General features: G+C 37.2%; 3 protein-coding genes across 31 annotated transcripts in view; 1 reads left to right on the top strand and 2 right to left on the bottom strand.

Annotated features, from left to right (window-relative positions):
- Positions 1 to 261: 261 nt before the first annotated feature.
- Positions 262 to 7,684, bottom strand: LOC307116736 (uncharacterized protein). 2 transcript variants are annotated; one of them, XM_079801078.1, is made up of 8 exons: positions 7,580 to 7,601; positions 5,954 to 6,074; positions 5,492 to 5,702; positions 5,113 to 5,190; positions 4,824 to 4,868; positions 4,637 to 4,669; positions 1,116 to 1,181; positions 262 to 999 (listed from the first exon to the last, which is right to left on the bottom strand). In XM_079801078.1, exons 3-7 carry the CDS (start codon positions 5,552 to 5,554, stop codon positions 1,134 to 1,136), a joined length of 267 nt encoding a protein of 88 aa, XP_079657204.1. In that variant the 5' UTR covers positions 5,555 to 5,702; positions 5,954 to 6,074; positions 7,580 to 7,601; the 3' UTR covers positions 262 to 999; positions 1,116 to 1,133. The 2 variants fall into 2 exon arrangements, with proteins under 2 accessions (XP_079657204.1, XP_079657205.1); XM_079801079.1 differs by having other exon boundaries at positions 5,954 to 7,684.
- kif9 (kinesin family member 9) lies at positions 7,572 to 15,762 on the top strand (the record flags this gene model as incomplete). Its single annotated transcript, XM_079803713.1, has 19 exons — positions 7,572 to 7,764; positions 7,870 to 7,976; positions 8,056 to 8,286; positions 8,671 to 8,754; positions 8,850 to 8,942; positions 9,104 to 9,251; positions 9,492 to 9,556; positions 9,647 to 9,724; positions 9,857 to 9,925; positions 10,071 to 10,175; positions 10,279 to 10,334; positions 10,428 to 10,503; positions 10,599 to 10,735; positions 11,714 to 11,851; positions 12,008 to 12,216; positions 12,304 to 12,483; positions 12,749 to 12,861; positions 14,073 to 14,177; positions 14,279 to 15,762. 19 exons carry the CDS (start codon positions 7,572 to 7,574, stop codon positions 14,366 to 14,368), a joined length of 2,277 nt encoding a protein of 758 aa, XP_079659839.1. The 3' UTR covers positions 14,369 to 15,762.
- scrib (scribble planar cell polarity protein) overlaps positions 14,723 to 17,987 on the bottom strand; it is a 99,603-nt gene continuing 96,338 nt past the window's right edge. For 13 of the 28 annotated variants that reach the window (XM_079846228.1, XM_079846221.1, XM_079846215.1 and 10 more), the window contains one exon: positions 14,723 to 16,820. In XM_079846228.1, the coding sequence (XP_079702354.1) occupies positions 16,708 to 16,820 (113 nt within the window). In that variant the 3' untranslated portion in view covers positions 14,723 to 16,707. The remainder of the gene's footprint in view (positions 16,821 to 17,987) is intronic. The other 15 variants (XM_079846224.1, XM_079846226.1, XM_079846223.1 and 12 more) reach the window with 2 other exon arrangements.

Below are 17,987 nucleotides of genomic sequence, written 5' to 3' on the forward strand. Positions count from 1 at the left end.
ATAATATAAAAATGTATGCATGGACAGTCAGGCAATTGTTAGTCTCCTCTGTCTCAGGTCAAATTAGATTAGGGCCATGTTAAATTAATCCCTGAAATATATCTGCTGGATTGGTCTGGTTATCCCATCTTAACCATGACTGTACAGACCATAGGTGCAAATCCTTTTTCGACTATCATACATGGAATGTAATTTTGGACAATATATGGATTAATTTGACAAAAGATACAAACACAGGAATGTGAGAAGCAGGTCTATATCGAATATGCAGTAAAATGACTTTATCAACAGACTATTGGTTTTGTGATTTCTCTATTTACGGTATAACATAGCCTTAGGGTTTAAATCTCTAACAGAGATTATAAATCAGATTCTCTTGGCACTTAACATGGGTAGTTTTGTAGTCTTGTTGGCTGCGTTTTTCAGATTATGTTAAGAACAAATAATCAGTAGATTTGATATTACAATTACAGGTGTGATTTCATCTTAGTTATCAGTTTTAACCCTGGAATAATTTACCCAGTGGACAGTTTAATTCAATTATTTTTACATGATCACCAAATAATGAAAATTACACATTTTATAGCATACATTTTCTAATTAAATTGCTATTTAAATAAACCCTTTAATAACATCCTATGCACTCAATGTTTTATCATTCAACATGTAGTGTTGCACATATAGTATTTGTAGCATTCTATATTGTCTTTACGGTTATGAGTTGAGTTTCTTTTTTATTGTACATTTACACAAGTACATTTTCTTGTACCTGTGAGACAAGGTTGTTTACATGTATTCTTTCTTTTATAAAGAAAAAAACAGTTCAACGCTAACACCTGTGAGATCATAAATTGGAGTTCATCTTTATTAATGTGTTATTGCTTTTGTGATATTCTATAATCCAAAGGTAATTCGTTCAGCAAAAATTAAAATGTGTCATCTCATCGGGGGCTGACTGTTTAACAGGTTGTTTTCCAGTTTACATCACTTGTCTCTTATCTGAGGAGAAAAAAAGTTGAACAATTTGAACATTTTTTCGCAAATAAAATTCAAAGATTAATGCATTTTAATGTATTTTATAATACATTACTTAGTAAGTATGAAACATGACGTACCATTTAAGTAACTTTTTTTTAACCCTTGAGCAATGGTTCTTGTGTGTTGTTTTGTGGCCATTCGGTCTGGTGAAAAAAAAAGTGAAACACTTCACTTCATGGCTCTTTATAAACAAGTCTATACACAAATGACTAATTCCAATGTAATTCAACAATTACTGCATTCATTCAACATTAACTTCATCAACAGAACAAAAACCCAAGGCCTCATGACTCTAGAGGCTCTGAGAGTCCTCCTTGTTTTATGTTTTTAAAAAAAGACGTTTTTTTTTGTTTCTAGTATGCGGCTGTGTCAATATAGCTTTCATGTTCCATGTAAAATAGAACAGCATGGTTGAGAATGACATGAGTGTGAGTAAATGATGACAGAGTCAAAAGTCTACCTAATTTGATCAATAAAAAATGTTGCACTATAGTCCAAAGTCATTGTTTCAGACCTGTGCACTATTTAGGAATTACTTTCCCCCATCGGTTTAAGGATATTGTTAAAGTCAATCTATTGGAAAGAAATTCAGATGACACAGCGAGATGGGTGGCCCTTTTTCTTTCCCGTTGGGGCAAAGTTTAATGTATTACTCTTTTAATTATGTTTTAAGCTCCCTGCCGCTCTCTGTCCATTCAAAATATTTTAGTATATTTGACAGGATATGCAAGCAGTTTTTGTGGAATGGGAAGGAGCCTTGAATGCGGCTAGGGAAACTGCAGCTCCCAGTTGAGAGAGGAGGACTCGGGGTGCGTTCCATTCGACCGTAAGTGGACTGCGAAGTGGACTTCAGAGGGTATTCCGCCATCTTAAGTGAGATTCCAATTCCAATTAAATTTTAAAGTAAAGTAAATTACAATATTCATTTATGTTCCTAATCTGCACCCGTCGTTGCCTTTCTTTGATGACGTTGCAGGGCGTTCCAAATGAGCGATTATTGTCAGCGAAGTCCACTTCAACTGATATAGGCCTACCGTGCTCAGAGAGCAGGGAGTAGGGAGCAGTGAACAGTGCGTAGGGACCCTGTCGAATGGAATGCACCCTAGGTCTCCCTAAGCTATCTCTGTATCATTATGCATTTAGTTTGAGGCACCTGGGATGTTACCTCCAGAGCGCGCCCCCCCCATGGCTAGCCATGGAAAAATCTGTTTGTCTGCATACCATTTGAGTCCTTATTGATATCTACCACTACCAGTGCGTAATCATCCGATTATTTCCCATCTCCAAACAGTTTTTCACTAGCCTGACAAGCCAGACCCACATCAAGATGTTGGGTCTGTAAACTCACCGAGGGGCGGGATAGACGGTTGTCTTTCAAATTCCCTCTGCATGCAATTGGATAGCGCCATGAGCGCGACAACAACCAGAGCAAAGAAGAAGGTGAAGCCGAGCTAACGTTAGTTGATAGACTTTCGCTGTATCCAGTCGGCAAAACTTTGAACGCATCTTATTTTCTTAAGAATGACTTCAGTGCCGTTCTTTTTTCTTTTCTCAAAGAAAAGCTTAACTCCAAGTCTTCCAGAGTCGCGGCCAAAGCCAATTCAAAAGAACGCTGTTCGTCAGCTTCTTTGTTTACGAGTAGCACGCAGAACCGCCGCAACTCGGCCGTGACGTGCCGTCATTATGTTAAGCCCGCCCACTGACTCTACACATGCTGTGATTGGCCTGACCAGAGTTTGTTTTTTCCAGCTCTCAGGTCTACCGAGAGTTGCTAGACTACACTCGCGGCGAAATAAATTTTCTGCCGTTAGGGTGCGTCTAGATTTCTAGGCTAGTTTGGATAAAGACCTCTCGTAGTTTAGGGGTTGACCCTTTTTTAATCCCTTCGTCTACTATTTGGGCCAATCCAAAGCCGGCATTCTGACGTAGAACCTGGATGCTCTGCACTGTGAAATAGGTTATTATGTGAATATCGTAGGAGAATGCTGTTAAAGTTGAATAAAGTTGTTATTTTTAAAAAAATTTGCGCACAAAAAGTATTCTTGTCGCTTCATAACATTAAGGTTGACCCACTGTAGTCACATGGACTATTTTAACGATGTTTTTAGCATCTTTCTGGCCTTGAGAGAGCTCTCGGATTTCATCAAAAATATCTTACTTTGTGTTCTGAAAATGAAAAAAGGTCTTACGGGTTTGGAACGACATGAGGGTGAGTAATTAATGACAGAATTTTCCATTTTGGGTGAACTAACCCTTTAAGATAATTTGTGAAAAAGATTTGGGATGTCATTCGAAGATGAAGAATGGGGGAGGATCACTGGTAATTTAAAATCGATGTCTAGAGACATTAGAATACGTCTCATTGAATAAAAAATTTGACACAGATTCTAGACACCCAGGAGGCTGTTAAGAGTGGGCTTTAAGGATGATCCTGAATGTAAACGATGTCAGAGAGAGGAAGGCAACCTATTTCATGTTTTATGGCAATGCTCAGAAGTCCAGTATTCCTGGAGAGAGGTGAATGATTATATTTTAAAGATATCACAGACCCAGTATGATTTCTGTCCTAGTTTATACATTCTGGGTAACCCTCGGCCTTTAAGTCATGTTAAAAAACTGAATCACAGAGGATACACAGCTGCATCATGCTGGGCAAAAAAAAAGCTGGAAATCTTCCGGAAGGCCTCCGATTTGTGAGTGCCTTTCGGATTTAGGGCAGGTGGCAGCCCTCGAATAACTCTTCTATAGTCTGCACGGGAGGATTGATATTTATTTTGATAAATGGGTACATTTTTTAGCATTTTTGTAACACACAGTAGTAGTAGCATGTGGTGAGATAAAAATAAAAATAATGGTCATGGTAAATATGATTTAACTCACAGTGGGAACTTATGGTGCTGGCAAAACCCTGTCTTTTTTTTATTTTTACCTTCATACTATTCTATTTATTTATTAATTTACTTAGGCCTACTTATCATTTATTGATGAACTGTTTTGTTTTATGTATGTTTTTGATTTTGTGGTTTGTTATGTCAAGTAGGCATGATTGTTTATATAATTTCGTGTTTGCAAATAAGAAAATCAATAAAGTACAAATCATAAAAAAGAAAGAAATGTCGCTAAGGAAAATAATTGGATTTGAGGAGAACTTCACATCCCAAGAGTTCCATTGAGAAAGATACAAAACTGTATCGTTTACAGGATAGATTTATGAGTAAAGGCCCGTTCACACCAAGGACGATAACTATAAAGATAAATATTAGTGTCCACACCATCGTTGTTTATTCTAAGCAGCCGCTTTAAATGCTTGAGTGTGTTGCAGTAGAATTGATTCTGATATGTTGTCAATGTTTTTATCGTTCATCGGCTGGATAAAATCGTTCTGAAAATGATTTCAACGATATTGTTTCTCTATCGTTATCGTTATAGCCGTGGTGTGAACTCTGCTATTCTTTAATACTTAGAACTTGCCTATATCTTTATCATTATCTTTATAGTTATTGTCCTTGGTGTGAATGGGCCTTAATTCACTTAATCATTCATGAGAAAGGAAGGCATTGAAAGCTACCTCTGCAAGATTCCTCTCCAAAATACTTACATGGGTTTTATTTAAAAATGTGTGGTTTGTAATCTGTTATGGACGGAAACAAAAATCAGGACATTAAAAATATATTGAAATTTAATCTGAAAGCTCTATATCTTATTGTTGAGATTTACAGTAGCTATGATAGTAGCATAAGTGTGGTCTCAAATATAAGTCTGTTTAAAGCAAAAATGACACTTACCTGCTCATATATACTTCCATTAACAAGGTCTAATTCAGGAACTTGCTGTGGAGGCAAGAAATGTGGTTTATTCTTTTCAACAGCAGCTGTGCTAGCATGTGGAATGTTAAAAGTTTCGATGTCTCCATCATAAATAATACAAAAGTAATTAATATTTTTGGGAATGTTTCGTCATTTCACACTATACAGTTATGAATAGGCTACTTGGTTTTGGACACAAAAGTTTGCTTTAAATTAAGACTCTTGAAGGAACGTACCTATATATAGGTACGTTAAAAAAGAGGTATACCTCCGTTGTGTTCTCTGTGGGATTGTATGATAAAAATGTGAAGTCGTTCACAGCAGTTTTCACATCCCTGGCTGATCTCTGCGTAAAAATTAGGTATTAGTATATTAATAGTTAGTAGTACTAATAATAGTGATTGAATAACATTCGGATGGCATTTAACCCAATAACAACTATAAAAGTTAGTCAAGATAAGCTTGACTATTTGATATGATTGACTATAAGATGATCAGTGACTATTTATTTTCATCGTCAAATAATTTTAAATATACATGAATCTCAGAAAAGAAGGACATACAATATAGTAACTTTTTGAATAACTGCAAAAATTGTGTTGTCAGGAGTGTCTGATTAATGGTAGAGTAGAAATATTTGTACATACCTTATGTGCTTCAAGTGTTACCAAACAGGCACACAGAACACAGATGTACACTTCTGTTTTCATTCTCAGTGAGTTGAAGGTTTTGTCACTAAAATGTCAGCTTTAGAGAAGTTTGGAAGGGTTTGTTTTATATGTCAGACCTTGTTACTTTCACCAGGGAGGAGCCATGAACAAACTGATGGTCATTCAACTGCACAGCTTTCCAATCAAACTGCAGTAGGAAAGGTGGGGTTTTGGTGAGTTTTGGTTCAGTAGGTTTTTGTTGTTGTTGACTCATAAATGTCAATACAAAAACGTACTTTCAAAACACCCCGGAACGCATTTTCAACTTTGAAATAATGTTAATGTCTTATGCTACATAATATAGACTTAGAGTTATATAGGCTACATACAATGTTTAACACTTCTGTAATATTCCTGCTGAAAGTAGGCCTAATAATACTTTTAAACTTTTTTAGTTACCTTTTGATGTTTGGGTGAGGAGTTACACTATATTGCCAGTAATGGGACAACCCTCCAAATCATTGAATTCAGGTGTTCCAATCACTTCCATGGCCACAGATGAAGCACATGCAGACTGCTTCTACAAACATTTGTGAAAGAATGGGTTGCTCTCAGGAGCTCAGTGAACTCAACTGTTAGTGGTATTATAACAAAGTGGAAGCAATTGGAAACAACAGCAACTCAGCCACGAAGTGATAGGCCAGGTAAAATCACAGAGCACAGTTAGCGCATGCTGAGGCGCACAGTGCACAGAAGTCGCCAACTTCTAGTCAATACCTCCAAACTTTGTGTGTCTGGCACTTTGCTACAATCCTAAACCTCGTGGAAAGCCTTCCCAGAAGAGTTGTAGCTGCAAAGGGTGGGCCAACTCCATTTTAAACCCTTTAAGAATGGGATGTCATTACAGTCCATGTGCATGTAAGGCAGGCGTCCCAAAACTTTTGACAATAGGCATATAATGTCATCTGCACCCAGGCTTTGCAAATGATCAGTCACGGATCGTTTACAAAAAGGAGCATACTCTCAAACTAGAGGTAGCCTAATCAGAAGTAAAGTTTATTATGAAAAAATAAAAAATATAACGTTACATGGATTTTAATAATAGGCCTACGCTTGGATTTATTGAGTTTGTGTTTATCAATGGTTCCGTTCACACAGTGCGGGTTTTCCGAGAATACGGTTGTGAGTCGAAAATGTATTCTGCTGCTGTGTGAACGTGGCCAATGATAATGCTTGTTTTTTATTTGAACTGAAGAGGTTTAATAAAGGTAACGTTAATCAGAAGTGCTGCGCAACAGCACAGTGCGAGGCTCGAGGAGTTGTCATGGCAACGGCATCAACACTAACGTATCCAACAACAGCTCGGCTAGGCAATGCTATCGCACGAGCTACACAGGTGAGTTTCTGACACCAAGTTTACTCTTGATTCAGCTGTCAATATTCAAAACATATTTTTCTTATGTCATATGCTGGCTTATTTGTCCTGCTGTAGCCTATGTGAGAGATACTCTACATTGCAGGAATCATGAGTTCGCATGGCTCTCCAGTAAAGGTGTATATTCGCATCCGACCCACAGCTAATTTTACGCATGAGCTTATTGAATGCCTACCTGACCAGCAGGTATGCAACGTGCCATCATGTATCTTGTTTAAATGTTCTTAATTGTTAAATTAAATTATCTGTGAAGTTGGTCTTGTATTGTTTCTTACAGCCTTCTGTTTTTTTATTGCTTTAACGAAATACAAAACATGCCTGAATAAACACTTAACACAATTCCAACAATTCAAAATAGCAGCAAAACCATACGACTATTTTAAAAAGAAAAAAAAAACAGCAAGCAAAGAAGACTGAAAAAGAAATAAAAACTACAAGGGAACGTACAAAGGGAAAGCCTGTGCATTTCAAATATGTTTTAAAAGCATTATTATTACAACTTTCCTCAATAAATCTAAGACCGGAAATGATTAAATTACTCAAGTCTTGGGGTGAATAACACAATGCACCTTTAACCAACTGAGCCAAACCCACAGGAAACATGCCCACATAAAACAGATTGACTGAAGCTAATATTTCAGAATGCTTACCCCTGTCCCTCTCTTCATCTCTGAGACTTTGAGAGTACGGAAAGACTTCAAGAAAGGAAAGAGGAACAATCATCTGAGCTCATGGTTATTTCAGCTGAATGGAGTGCTGCACAATGTGTCACAAGAGGACATCTATGATCGTGTAGCCCGGAGTGTAGTGCTGGGAGCCTTTGGGGGCTACAATGGTTGGTCATTCAAATGCATACATATGTATCATATCTGAAATCAAAAACATTCACAGAGCCAGTTTATACTTGAATAATATTTAGGAAAGCCATTTGTGTGTTTAGGTACAATAATGTGCTTTGGGCAAACAGGAGCGGGGAAAACGTACACTATGACAGGTGCTGCAGAGACTTACAAACAGAGAGGCATCATTCCTCGAGCCCTACAGGAGGTGAACGAGACCCTTGAAAAAGAAGCACACAGTCAATGTTTCAGCTCTTATGGCTAATATACCATATCTCACTCCTCAGGTTTTCCAGGAGGTGGAGCATCGTGTGGATCATACATTCTCTGTTCACCTTTCCTTCCTGGAAATCTATAATGAGACAATGGTAGACTTGCTCTCCAGCTTAAAGCATGGAAAGGGTTCGCATAGTAGGGTCTTAACTGTGGTAGAAGAACCAGGGGGTGGAGTCTCAGTTAAAGGATTGTCTTTACATCTAGTTCACAATGAAGAGGAGGCTCTTAACCTGCTTTTTGAGGTAAGAAGTAAAGTCATGAGGTATTTGACTAGCTGATAAAAAAAACAAAAACATGAATGCATATTTATCTCAACAAAAAGTCTTATTTCCAGTAAACAGAATTCTTATCTGGTTGTATTTGCCCTGATAAGGGCAAAGGTTCGTTCTTATCTCTCATCACCGATGTTGACAAATTGGCTAATGAAAAACAATTTGATATAAACCGCCACCAGAAACCCAGAATCCCCATTAAAAGTCCTTATGAATTAATGACAATAACATGAATGTTTGCCCGTGCAAAAGCAATTAAATCACATTCAGAATGGGATTTTCATATTCTTGTTACAGATTTAGACGAAATAGGCTCTTCTGTGATAAATAACACTGATCTCACTGCGCTGACAGGGGGAGATGAACAGAATTATTGGAGAACATGCCCTTAATAAACATTCCTCCAGGTCTCACTGCATATTTACCATCCACATTGAGGTAAGTGCCTGAAATATACAGAACATGATAGGATCTTAAAATGATTGAGTAAACTGGCCTTTTTACATCTAGTGGTATTTTTTTGTGTGGCACAGTCTCGCTCTCGCACACTGTCAGACGCAAAATACATCACCTCTAAACTGAACCTGGTGGACCTGGCTGGATCTGAAAGACTTGGCAAAACTGGGGTCAGTTCATTTCTCCTCTCATCATTACAGTTTGTGCCTTACAATTCACTGAATATACGTGTGGTTTCAAAGTTGAGCATTGTTTGCACTGATGTGGCAAGCTCCTCAAATGTTTACAGTTTACAATTGTTTCACTCTCTACTTTTTGTGTTTTAATCCAGTCAGAGGGTCAAGTCCAAACGGAGGCAATGTATATCAACAAGTCCCTTTCTTTTCTGGAGCAGGTCATCTTGGCTCTAGCTGACAGTCGTAGGGAACATGTTCCCTTCAGACAGAGCAAACTTACCCATGCTCTCAAAGACTCGCTTGGTTGGTGTGCTTTATCACTTTTTAATGAAGTTTTCCTATATCAGTTTACCAACACACCTGCATTAGTTATAATTTGAGCTAGCAAGTATTCAGCCACAGAACATCAGCATGTAAACATTCATTTGGAACATTGGGAAAATCTTCATTTCTGATAAAAATAAAAAAAAGAAATATATTCTTGAATGGGACATACTGTATGTAAGCTAATTATTTATCTCTGGCTCAACTGTACCTACACAGGAGGAAACTGTAACACAGTGCTTGTGGCAAACATATATGGTGAAGGAGGACAAATTGAAGAGACGGTGAGATGTTTTTATTATAAATCCAGTGAGACTAGCTCTGTGTCAGCTAAGTCTAGAAAACTCACACAGCTTCTTTGATTCTTTTGGCAGCTTTCAACTCTTCGCTTTGCCACCAGAATGAAATGTGTGAAGACAAAGCCATTAATCAATGAATATGTCGACCCAGTGGTAAGATTTTGTCCATGTGTAATAGCTTATACTCTAAATCCTCTAAGAATCTGCGCATTCGACTAATGTGTAACAGCGTAATGCAGAAAGTCCTTTCAGATGATGGTTAAAACCATGTGAATGTTTATCAAGCTTCAGGTGCGAAGACTAGAGAAAGAAATCCAGTTTCTTAAAGAGGAGCTATCTATGTGTAACAAACTGGTGAGTACAAATGTGTACACATTCAGAATCTGTGCCTTTTACACGCAACACAATTACCACATCAACAGATGACTTCCAAATTATGGTTTCCCAAGCTAAGACACTTTGGGCTACATGGTTATTTTAATGTCCTCCTTACACATAGACTAATCGGGTTGGACTTTCTATTGAGATCCTCTCAGAGACACAGGTGGAGGAAGTGAGGAGTCAGGTGCAGAGATACCTGTCTGGATCACTGGCTGAGATTCCGGTAAACACCATAGTTTATACATCAATGCTTCGAATATGTAAGTTTACCTTTTCTTGAATCAATCTCCTTTTGTCAGAACTGAATAAATGATTTAATGTTTCAGATTGTAAGCATTACACAAATCAAAGAGGTGTTTACCCATTTCAAAAAAGTGGTGCTGTAAGTAGTTACCTCTTCATCAACAATTTAACATGTTTATAATGGAAGTTAATACAATTATGTTTCAATGTACTGTATATGTGTATTAAATAGGGAGCAGCAAACGAAATTGCCAGAGCAGCTCTTTCCAAGAAATGCTCGCGTAGAGAAACCATCTACTGTTGCAGAGGTTAGTGATATACAGATATTTGGTAGACAACAATACTTCAGTAAGAACAGAAAGGTCAGAAACAGATGTCGCATGCCTCATTAACTCTGCTACAGGTGCAGGGGTCTGTATGTACTGTTGGAGAGGTGGAGAGTTGTGGATATGGGCTTGGTTTAGCTAAATCTTCACAGAGACATCAACGAGCTGTGTCACCTAAACCAAGTAAAGCAAGAAAAGACAAACAGATCAGCAGGTGACAACTTATTTGACTAATGTTTGAGGCCAGATGTGACAAATGTAAGCAAATAACTAAGAATCCATTAGGTTTAGGATGAGTCTTGTTAATTAAGGATGGAATACGCTACACAACTCTTTAAAGGGATAGTTCACCTAAAATGAAAACTACTGTATATGACTTTCGGTAACAATTTATTTTACTGTGTTCTTGTTACATGTTTATGTATAAATGATGTATAATTACATGCAACTAACCCTTAACCAAACCCTAATCCTACCCTAACCCTATAGTAAGTACATGTAGTTAATTATTATTATTCAGTATAATTGCACTGTAACAATGACACCTATAAATAAATTGTAACCTGACTCTCTTCTTTCCAATGAATACAATTGGTGATATATTAAATAATGTCCTGGCTCTTCCAAGCTTTATAATGGCTGTGAATAGTGAATAGAGGATGATATTTTGAAGCCCAAAAAAAGTTTGCGCGCTCTAGTGGTTAATAAACAGAACTGCATGCGTTTTGCGGAAGAACATTGCAGCTGGAGCTACTTCTCTCTGTTTACGTCTATGGCGATGGCGAGTCACGCAGGGACTGTGATTCTTCGAAGCGGTTCCTAGCAGTCTGGCCTGAAATAGTCCCAATATAAACACTTATTATAAGTGTACTATAATGATTCAGGGTAAGACAAAAACACAATTTGGAAAATGGATTCATGTTGTACATTCCGATTATATAATTTTTGTAAATCTTGAACACAAAGTTACGGACTGCAGCTTTAATTTGATAAAAAATAAATGGCAAAAAGGACACATTACAATCGTACCAAAAAAGTACACTTAATAAAAAGCCATAAGAGTACACCATGGTCAATAAATAATCCCTGCCTTCATATGTATGTATTTGTTAAATTCAAAATACAAAACAAAAAAAAAGACTAACCAAATTTAGAAAATGTACCACTGCCTGTAAATTGCTATCTTGAGCAGAAAAGAAGGAGCAGTGAGCCAGTGGCCAGTGGAAAACACAACTGTTCAAGCCGCACAGCCTCTAAACATGAGTGAATCTGACATGACCACACAGGAGCCACAACAACAAGATCCAGAGGAACAACAACACAGAACTGAGTAAGTTCCTCACATACATCAGCTGCTGCTGTAAGCTCGAGGAGACCTCTACTGACAGGTACAAAGTACCGCAGTTACTGATAAATATGAACATCAGCTGTGTATAAAACATGTAAAATTTCATATCTTACATTAATATTAAAATGTATTTCTCAGCTCTCCTCCACCCAAAGCTGAGGCATTTGAGGATTTCAAAGCAGAACGGGGAAGTGAGATTAACCGAATACTAAAGGAGAACAAGGCTGTGCTGCTGGACCGCGCGTCCCAATTACGGACACTCACTGATGTCATCAATGTGACTAAACGGAATCTTGACAATATTACATATGAACTACGACAGTTCAGAGAGCGGAGACAAAGCCAGGGTGAGCATTACATGATGTAAAAACAAGCTCCTTTCTAAATGAGACGTAGTAATCATCTGGAGCTGAAGCCATTGTTTGGTTTTATAGGTCAGTTTGTGAGTGCGGAAGGGGAGCCTGTGCTAGAGGAGGCTGAACTGTCTCTAGTGATGCAGCTAAAAGAGCTGAAGGACCATTACAGACGAGCCTATGAGGACTTCAGATGCACAAAGACAGAAGTCAGCTACTGTCAGCACCTGGTGAATCAGTGCCGCACACGGCTGCTAACAGGTGACGTCCTAGTTCTCTAAACAACATGTAATTCCTCTTGTTCTCAGGCTTCTGTTTTTGGTTAATTTAAATTTAAAACCTCCACAAATTCAGATAGCTACTGTTGTAATCCATGATTGGCAAAATTTTGTGACAAAAATGCATCTGAATTTACTTCCCTGATCCATCCAAATGTTTTCATCATACAGTAGTTGTACTTCCCACACCTCACTGAAGTTCTTCCTTCTTTAAAACCAGTATTGTGCTTTTGTTGTGCGTTTGCCAGAGTTTGAGAGCTGGTACAATGAGTCTTTCCTGTTGCCGGATGAAGTGCTGTCAGTCTTAGAGGAAGGACCAGTTAGGCCAGGTCACATACCTGTGGACAAAGCTTTAACTCTGGTCAGTAAGAACCCCACATATGCTCATGGAGGCCATGAGACTTGAGACCCGAGTGTACTTAAAAAAGAAAAGAAAAAAAAAAACGTTTTATTCAGCGATGCAATACATGTATCAAGTGACAGTAAAGATTGTTACAAAAGTTTAATTTTTCAAATTCAAATAAATGTTCTTTTAAACTTTCTATTAATCAAAAGTATTGCAGTTTCCACAAAAATATTAAGCAGCATAAACTGTTTTCTACATTAGAATAATTTATAATGTATAGCAATAAATGTTTCTTAAGCAGCAAATTATTGATTGAACAGCAAATTATGATTTCTGAAGGAGTAATGATGCTTAAAATTCAGCTTTGCCACCACAGGAATAGATTACATTTTAAAATATAATGAATCAGAAAAGTTATTTTTAATAGTAATATTATTTCACAATATTACTGTATTTTAGATTATATAAATACAGCCTCGGTGAGCATAAGAGACTTCTTTCATAAAAAAAAAACTTTTATAGACTTGCAAACTTTTGAATAGTAATAGATTTACATTAAAAAGGCACATCTAATTTTTTATATGATTAAAATAAAATATATATTTTTAAAAAATTTAGTAGTACATGCTTGTTCCTAGTAATTCTTACAACATTGCGGTTTTAACGAGGCTGTAATTTCCATTTCTGAGTGAAGATCTCTGGCTCCACTGTAGCACCTGAAACATCTCATGAGTTTTAAATATCTGTTGTACGTGATGTAATGAGCAGAAACTATAGAGACAAAGCGGCACACGTCATAATCTGAAGACCACGCCCACCAGAGGGGAAACAATCAAACAGTTTCCATTGACTTTGTATAGCGTGAAGCGGCTTCCTTGTCATTTTTGACTTATAACAAAAAACAGAACGATGTCTAAAAGCGGATATGTGACAAGGTGTACAGCAAACAAGCTAAAAAACCCAGAACCAAACACCCAGAATTTTTTATATGCTGTTGACCCAAAAAACGAGTGTTTAAGGACACAAAAGTGGATACAGGCAATTGAGACAGAGCGCGACATATTACACAGAGAACTACACCGTCTTACCCAAGATATTTCAAATGGACTCACCCCCATTTCAGTCAATGGAGAGCGTTGGATTGGTGTGGGCGTGGCCTAAACACGCTCTGTCCCTATTAAAAAGTTTGACCATGTGTGAGACTCAGATGTTGTATTACTGGACAGATGGAGGATGATGAAGAGCACTGTGATAATCCCTATCACAAGCTGAATGCAGACAGTTCCAGTGCTGTGTCATTTTATAATGCCTACAACAGGACTATACAGAGGGTAAGACACTTACACCTGCTTTCATTACTCAGCACTCAAATAATGCTGAATGCAATTCTAAATGTATGTAACAATATAACAAAGGCATCTTGTCTTTACAGAGGGGGAGCAGACAGGTGTCTCAGAGTCCAGACTCAGTGAGGGGCAGCAGGAGTAAGATAAAGCTCCCTCCTGTTCTCTCAATCATCTGAGGACGGCGTCTGTACACTCGGTCTCACTCTCCAGAGCACTTTACACTTTCTGAAGCATGTGTCCATGGATGTTTGAAATGGGTAGAAAACACCTGCTATCTGCTGTATAATGTGCTAATCTGTCCCTCAACTTGCAATCAATAATGTTCAAACAAAGACAATCTGTCTATAAAATGTTTGGATCATTTTCCAGGTTGAATGTGTAACTGCATATTTTCGACTGTACATTGTTATTATGTATACTTGTTAAACAGAACCGTTTCTCAAACATCCAATCTACACTTGACAGTATATTTTCCACTTTAGAAAAATGGCAGTGCGCGCTAATCAGAGGCAAAAACAACCTCAGTACATCAGGTTGTTAAATGAAAAGTAAACTTTATTATTCCTGAACCACAAAATAGACTTCTTTGGTTGTACAAATTCACTAGTTACAGTCCTGAATGAGCTCTATTCTCAGACCTTTTGTCCCACCCTCCCCTTTAGCAAGCAAAAACAAACAAACAAACAAACAAAAATCCTCCCAACAAGTAACCAAGACAAGAAAACAAAAAGAGAGCTCAAACTCTTTTGCTCTGAAAAAGTAAAAATGTAGTGAATCCCATTATCCCATTGGTTACAGAAAACCAACTTTTTTTCTCAAACTACAATAAAAAAAACAATGATGAGCAATCCCAAACTGTTATTAACCAAAACAGCTTTTGTATTGCTCTCATTGACTGAAATTCAAAGATTAGTAAAATAAAAAGATTTCATATGTTTGACAGGTTCATTGGGACACAGTGTTGATGGCAGCCAGGGTGGTGAACAACTGATTTTAGAACAGTGAAATAAAACGGTTTATTTGAAGGAATAATAAAAGTATATCGTCTTAGTCCTCACACAGGATTGACAGTAAAATTGCAATAAGCAATAAACCAATATACACACAGGGATCAGTCAGTCAAGACCCTGGTAGAATCATCTATACCCTCCAGACTTTAGTTTGGTCTTGGGGCAGAAAGGCTCAGATTCAACTCTGATTTTTGCTTCTTTTCTTTTTTTCTTTTAAAAGTATTTATACATTATTCACACAACGAGCTTTTTAGTGGCTTTGTAAGTTCAACTAATTAAAATGTAGATTAGAAAACATCTACTACCTTCACACACCTGTCAGAGTAAGAGAAAGAAAAGATGAGCAAGATTCGAATCGAGACCAATCGTTCTCAGATGATTTGATTTCCTCCTCACACTCCCAAAATGGTACCAAATGTTTATGGAGAGATGAGTTTGTCAGAATGAAATTCTCCACTCAAGTAGCAAAGGGAATGATTCAATGTATAGATATACAACATGGCCCAGAACAAGGAGTAGAAAAAAAATGGGAGAATGCATTTTAGGTGTTTTAGATCACCAAAAGAACAAAAACAAAAAAAAGGTTTAGGAAAACATTATCCACTTCATTTTACTCTCCTAGTCCAGCAAAGGAAGACTAGAGATCAAATAAAATTTTTAGAATGACACTACTCAACATAGTAGCTCAGTCTTTAGGATGTGACATGATCATACACATTCCGAAAAGGTCTAGAACAGATCTTTGAATAAGGTCAGATGCAACCGTTCAAAAATATTACATTCATTTGCATCACCTTAAAATAAAATTCTGTTTAGAAACTGATATGGATATAAAATGGAAATAAAGCTTTATGCCAAGGCCTCGGTTTCAATCTTAAAATGTTGCGTGCAAAGAAATTTATACCAATCCCAAAAACTCAAAATTCGTCACAAAATCACAAGTAATCAGCTTATACACATGTCAAAAATCCTCAATTTGTTCCTCTATTGTACTGGATTCCCATAGATTTAAAAACAGTATATTACATTAATAAATTACATTTAAAAGGAATAAAAGCTTCTTTTTTTCTGATTGTGAATTAAAACAACAAAAGTGAAAGTCTGGCTTACATGGGCAGTGAAGGTAGCAGTATGTTGTCTGCAAACTGGATGAACACGGATACATTTAAAAATCTCCTTTTCTGCCTTTCCACATTTTGTCCAGAACATTTTCTAGAGAAGGTCTTCAAAGTGTTTATAAAAACCCACAGCATCTCTTAAAACAATTCTGCTTCTAAAATGGTGACAGACAGAAAAAATTAAGTACAATGGGTAAATGACTCAGCCATCCCTCTGGACCTTTCATAGCAATCCTTTTCAAATGACTCGCGTTTGGGAGACGCCCATCAGCTCACCTCCCACTGAAATAAGAGTGGTTTAATATCTGTGTACATCTCTTAGCATTAGATGATCACTATGTGTGTTTTATCTTCACAGTTCAGATGCATTAGTGTGTGAGTGTACGGTTATGTGGGCACAGGAGCCTCCAGGCTGCGGCGGCCCTGTCGTAGTTTGCGCTTGTTACTGTAGAGAGCCATCTCCTCTAGAGCAGATGTGGTGGCGGCAGGAACTTCTGGATCTATAACACACACAGAAAGGAAGAAAAAAAAAAAAGAGACAGCAAATCATTTAAATATTGCAGTGCAAGAGGAGAGTCTTTAACGCTGCACATGTAAAGCGCACCATCGTCCACTGAAAATAAGAAATAAAACACACTTCCAAACCATCCCAATATCTTTAAGCCCCTAACCATCCGATTTCAGTTCAAAACCCCCAAACTCCAGCAAAGCAGTGATTCAGGAGAGCCATTTGATGCATAAGCTGAAAGGCAGAGCTGCACACCATGCAGAAACCCCCCCTGCAGAGCGCTGATGACATTTGGGTGTCTTTTGTAGACATATACAAATATACAAGTGTAATCTACAGCAATGTCCTCTTGATTATGAAATGTACGCCCATTTTAATGTAACTTGCAGTGAAAGATCTCCTGTTAGATGTACAAACCAATTTTTCAAAATGTAATAAAACATGCAAGCCGCAAAATAATAAAAATTACGCAAGTATTTTTACTTCCAATGCAGCAGTGAGACTTTAGAATATTGCAGGGTTATGTTATGCACAACAGGGATGCACAATATATCAGAACCATATCGTTTATCGGATGATTTTACAGATTTTTGAAAGAAATGAATCTTATTACACGACTCTCTGGAATACTTGATTCTGTCTTGTCAGTTGTGACATTCCGAATTATGATATTTCCTGATAATGACTGTCATTAATAGTAAAACTATAACAGAGCGCTTACATCTCATATAACTCCATGAACTTGCTCTCTCATTTCATTCAAATTCAACTGGTACCATTTTGCATCTTACTTATCGACTATTGAAAATTAAATAGAAGCACGTTAGTATTTAAAAACTTGGTAACACTATTTTACAGTGTCCTTGTTACACATTACATGCGTTTCTACAGCAATTGCTATAATTTATGCATAATTACATGCAACTGACTCTAAACCAAACCTAATCCTCCTAACCCTATAGGAAGAACATGTAGTTAATTGATGTTACTCAGTAATTAAATGTATAATTACACTGTAACATGGACACCTTAAAATAAAGTGTAACCAAATACTGCAATATTGTTCAAGCGTTTGTATTGTTGCATGAATAATTTGGGATAATTAAAGTGGGATAATGTACATCTAGCTGGTTAAGACATTTTTTTTGTGTGCAAAAAC

The sequence above is a fragment of the Gobio gobio genome, assembly GCF_949357685.1.
Source record: "Gobio gobio genome assembly, chromosome: 2".
In the NCBI taxonomy this organism is placed as follows: domain Eukaryota; kingdom Metazoa; phylum Chordata; class Actinopteri; order Cypriniformes; family Gobionidae; genus Gobio; species Gobio gobio.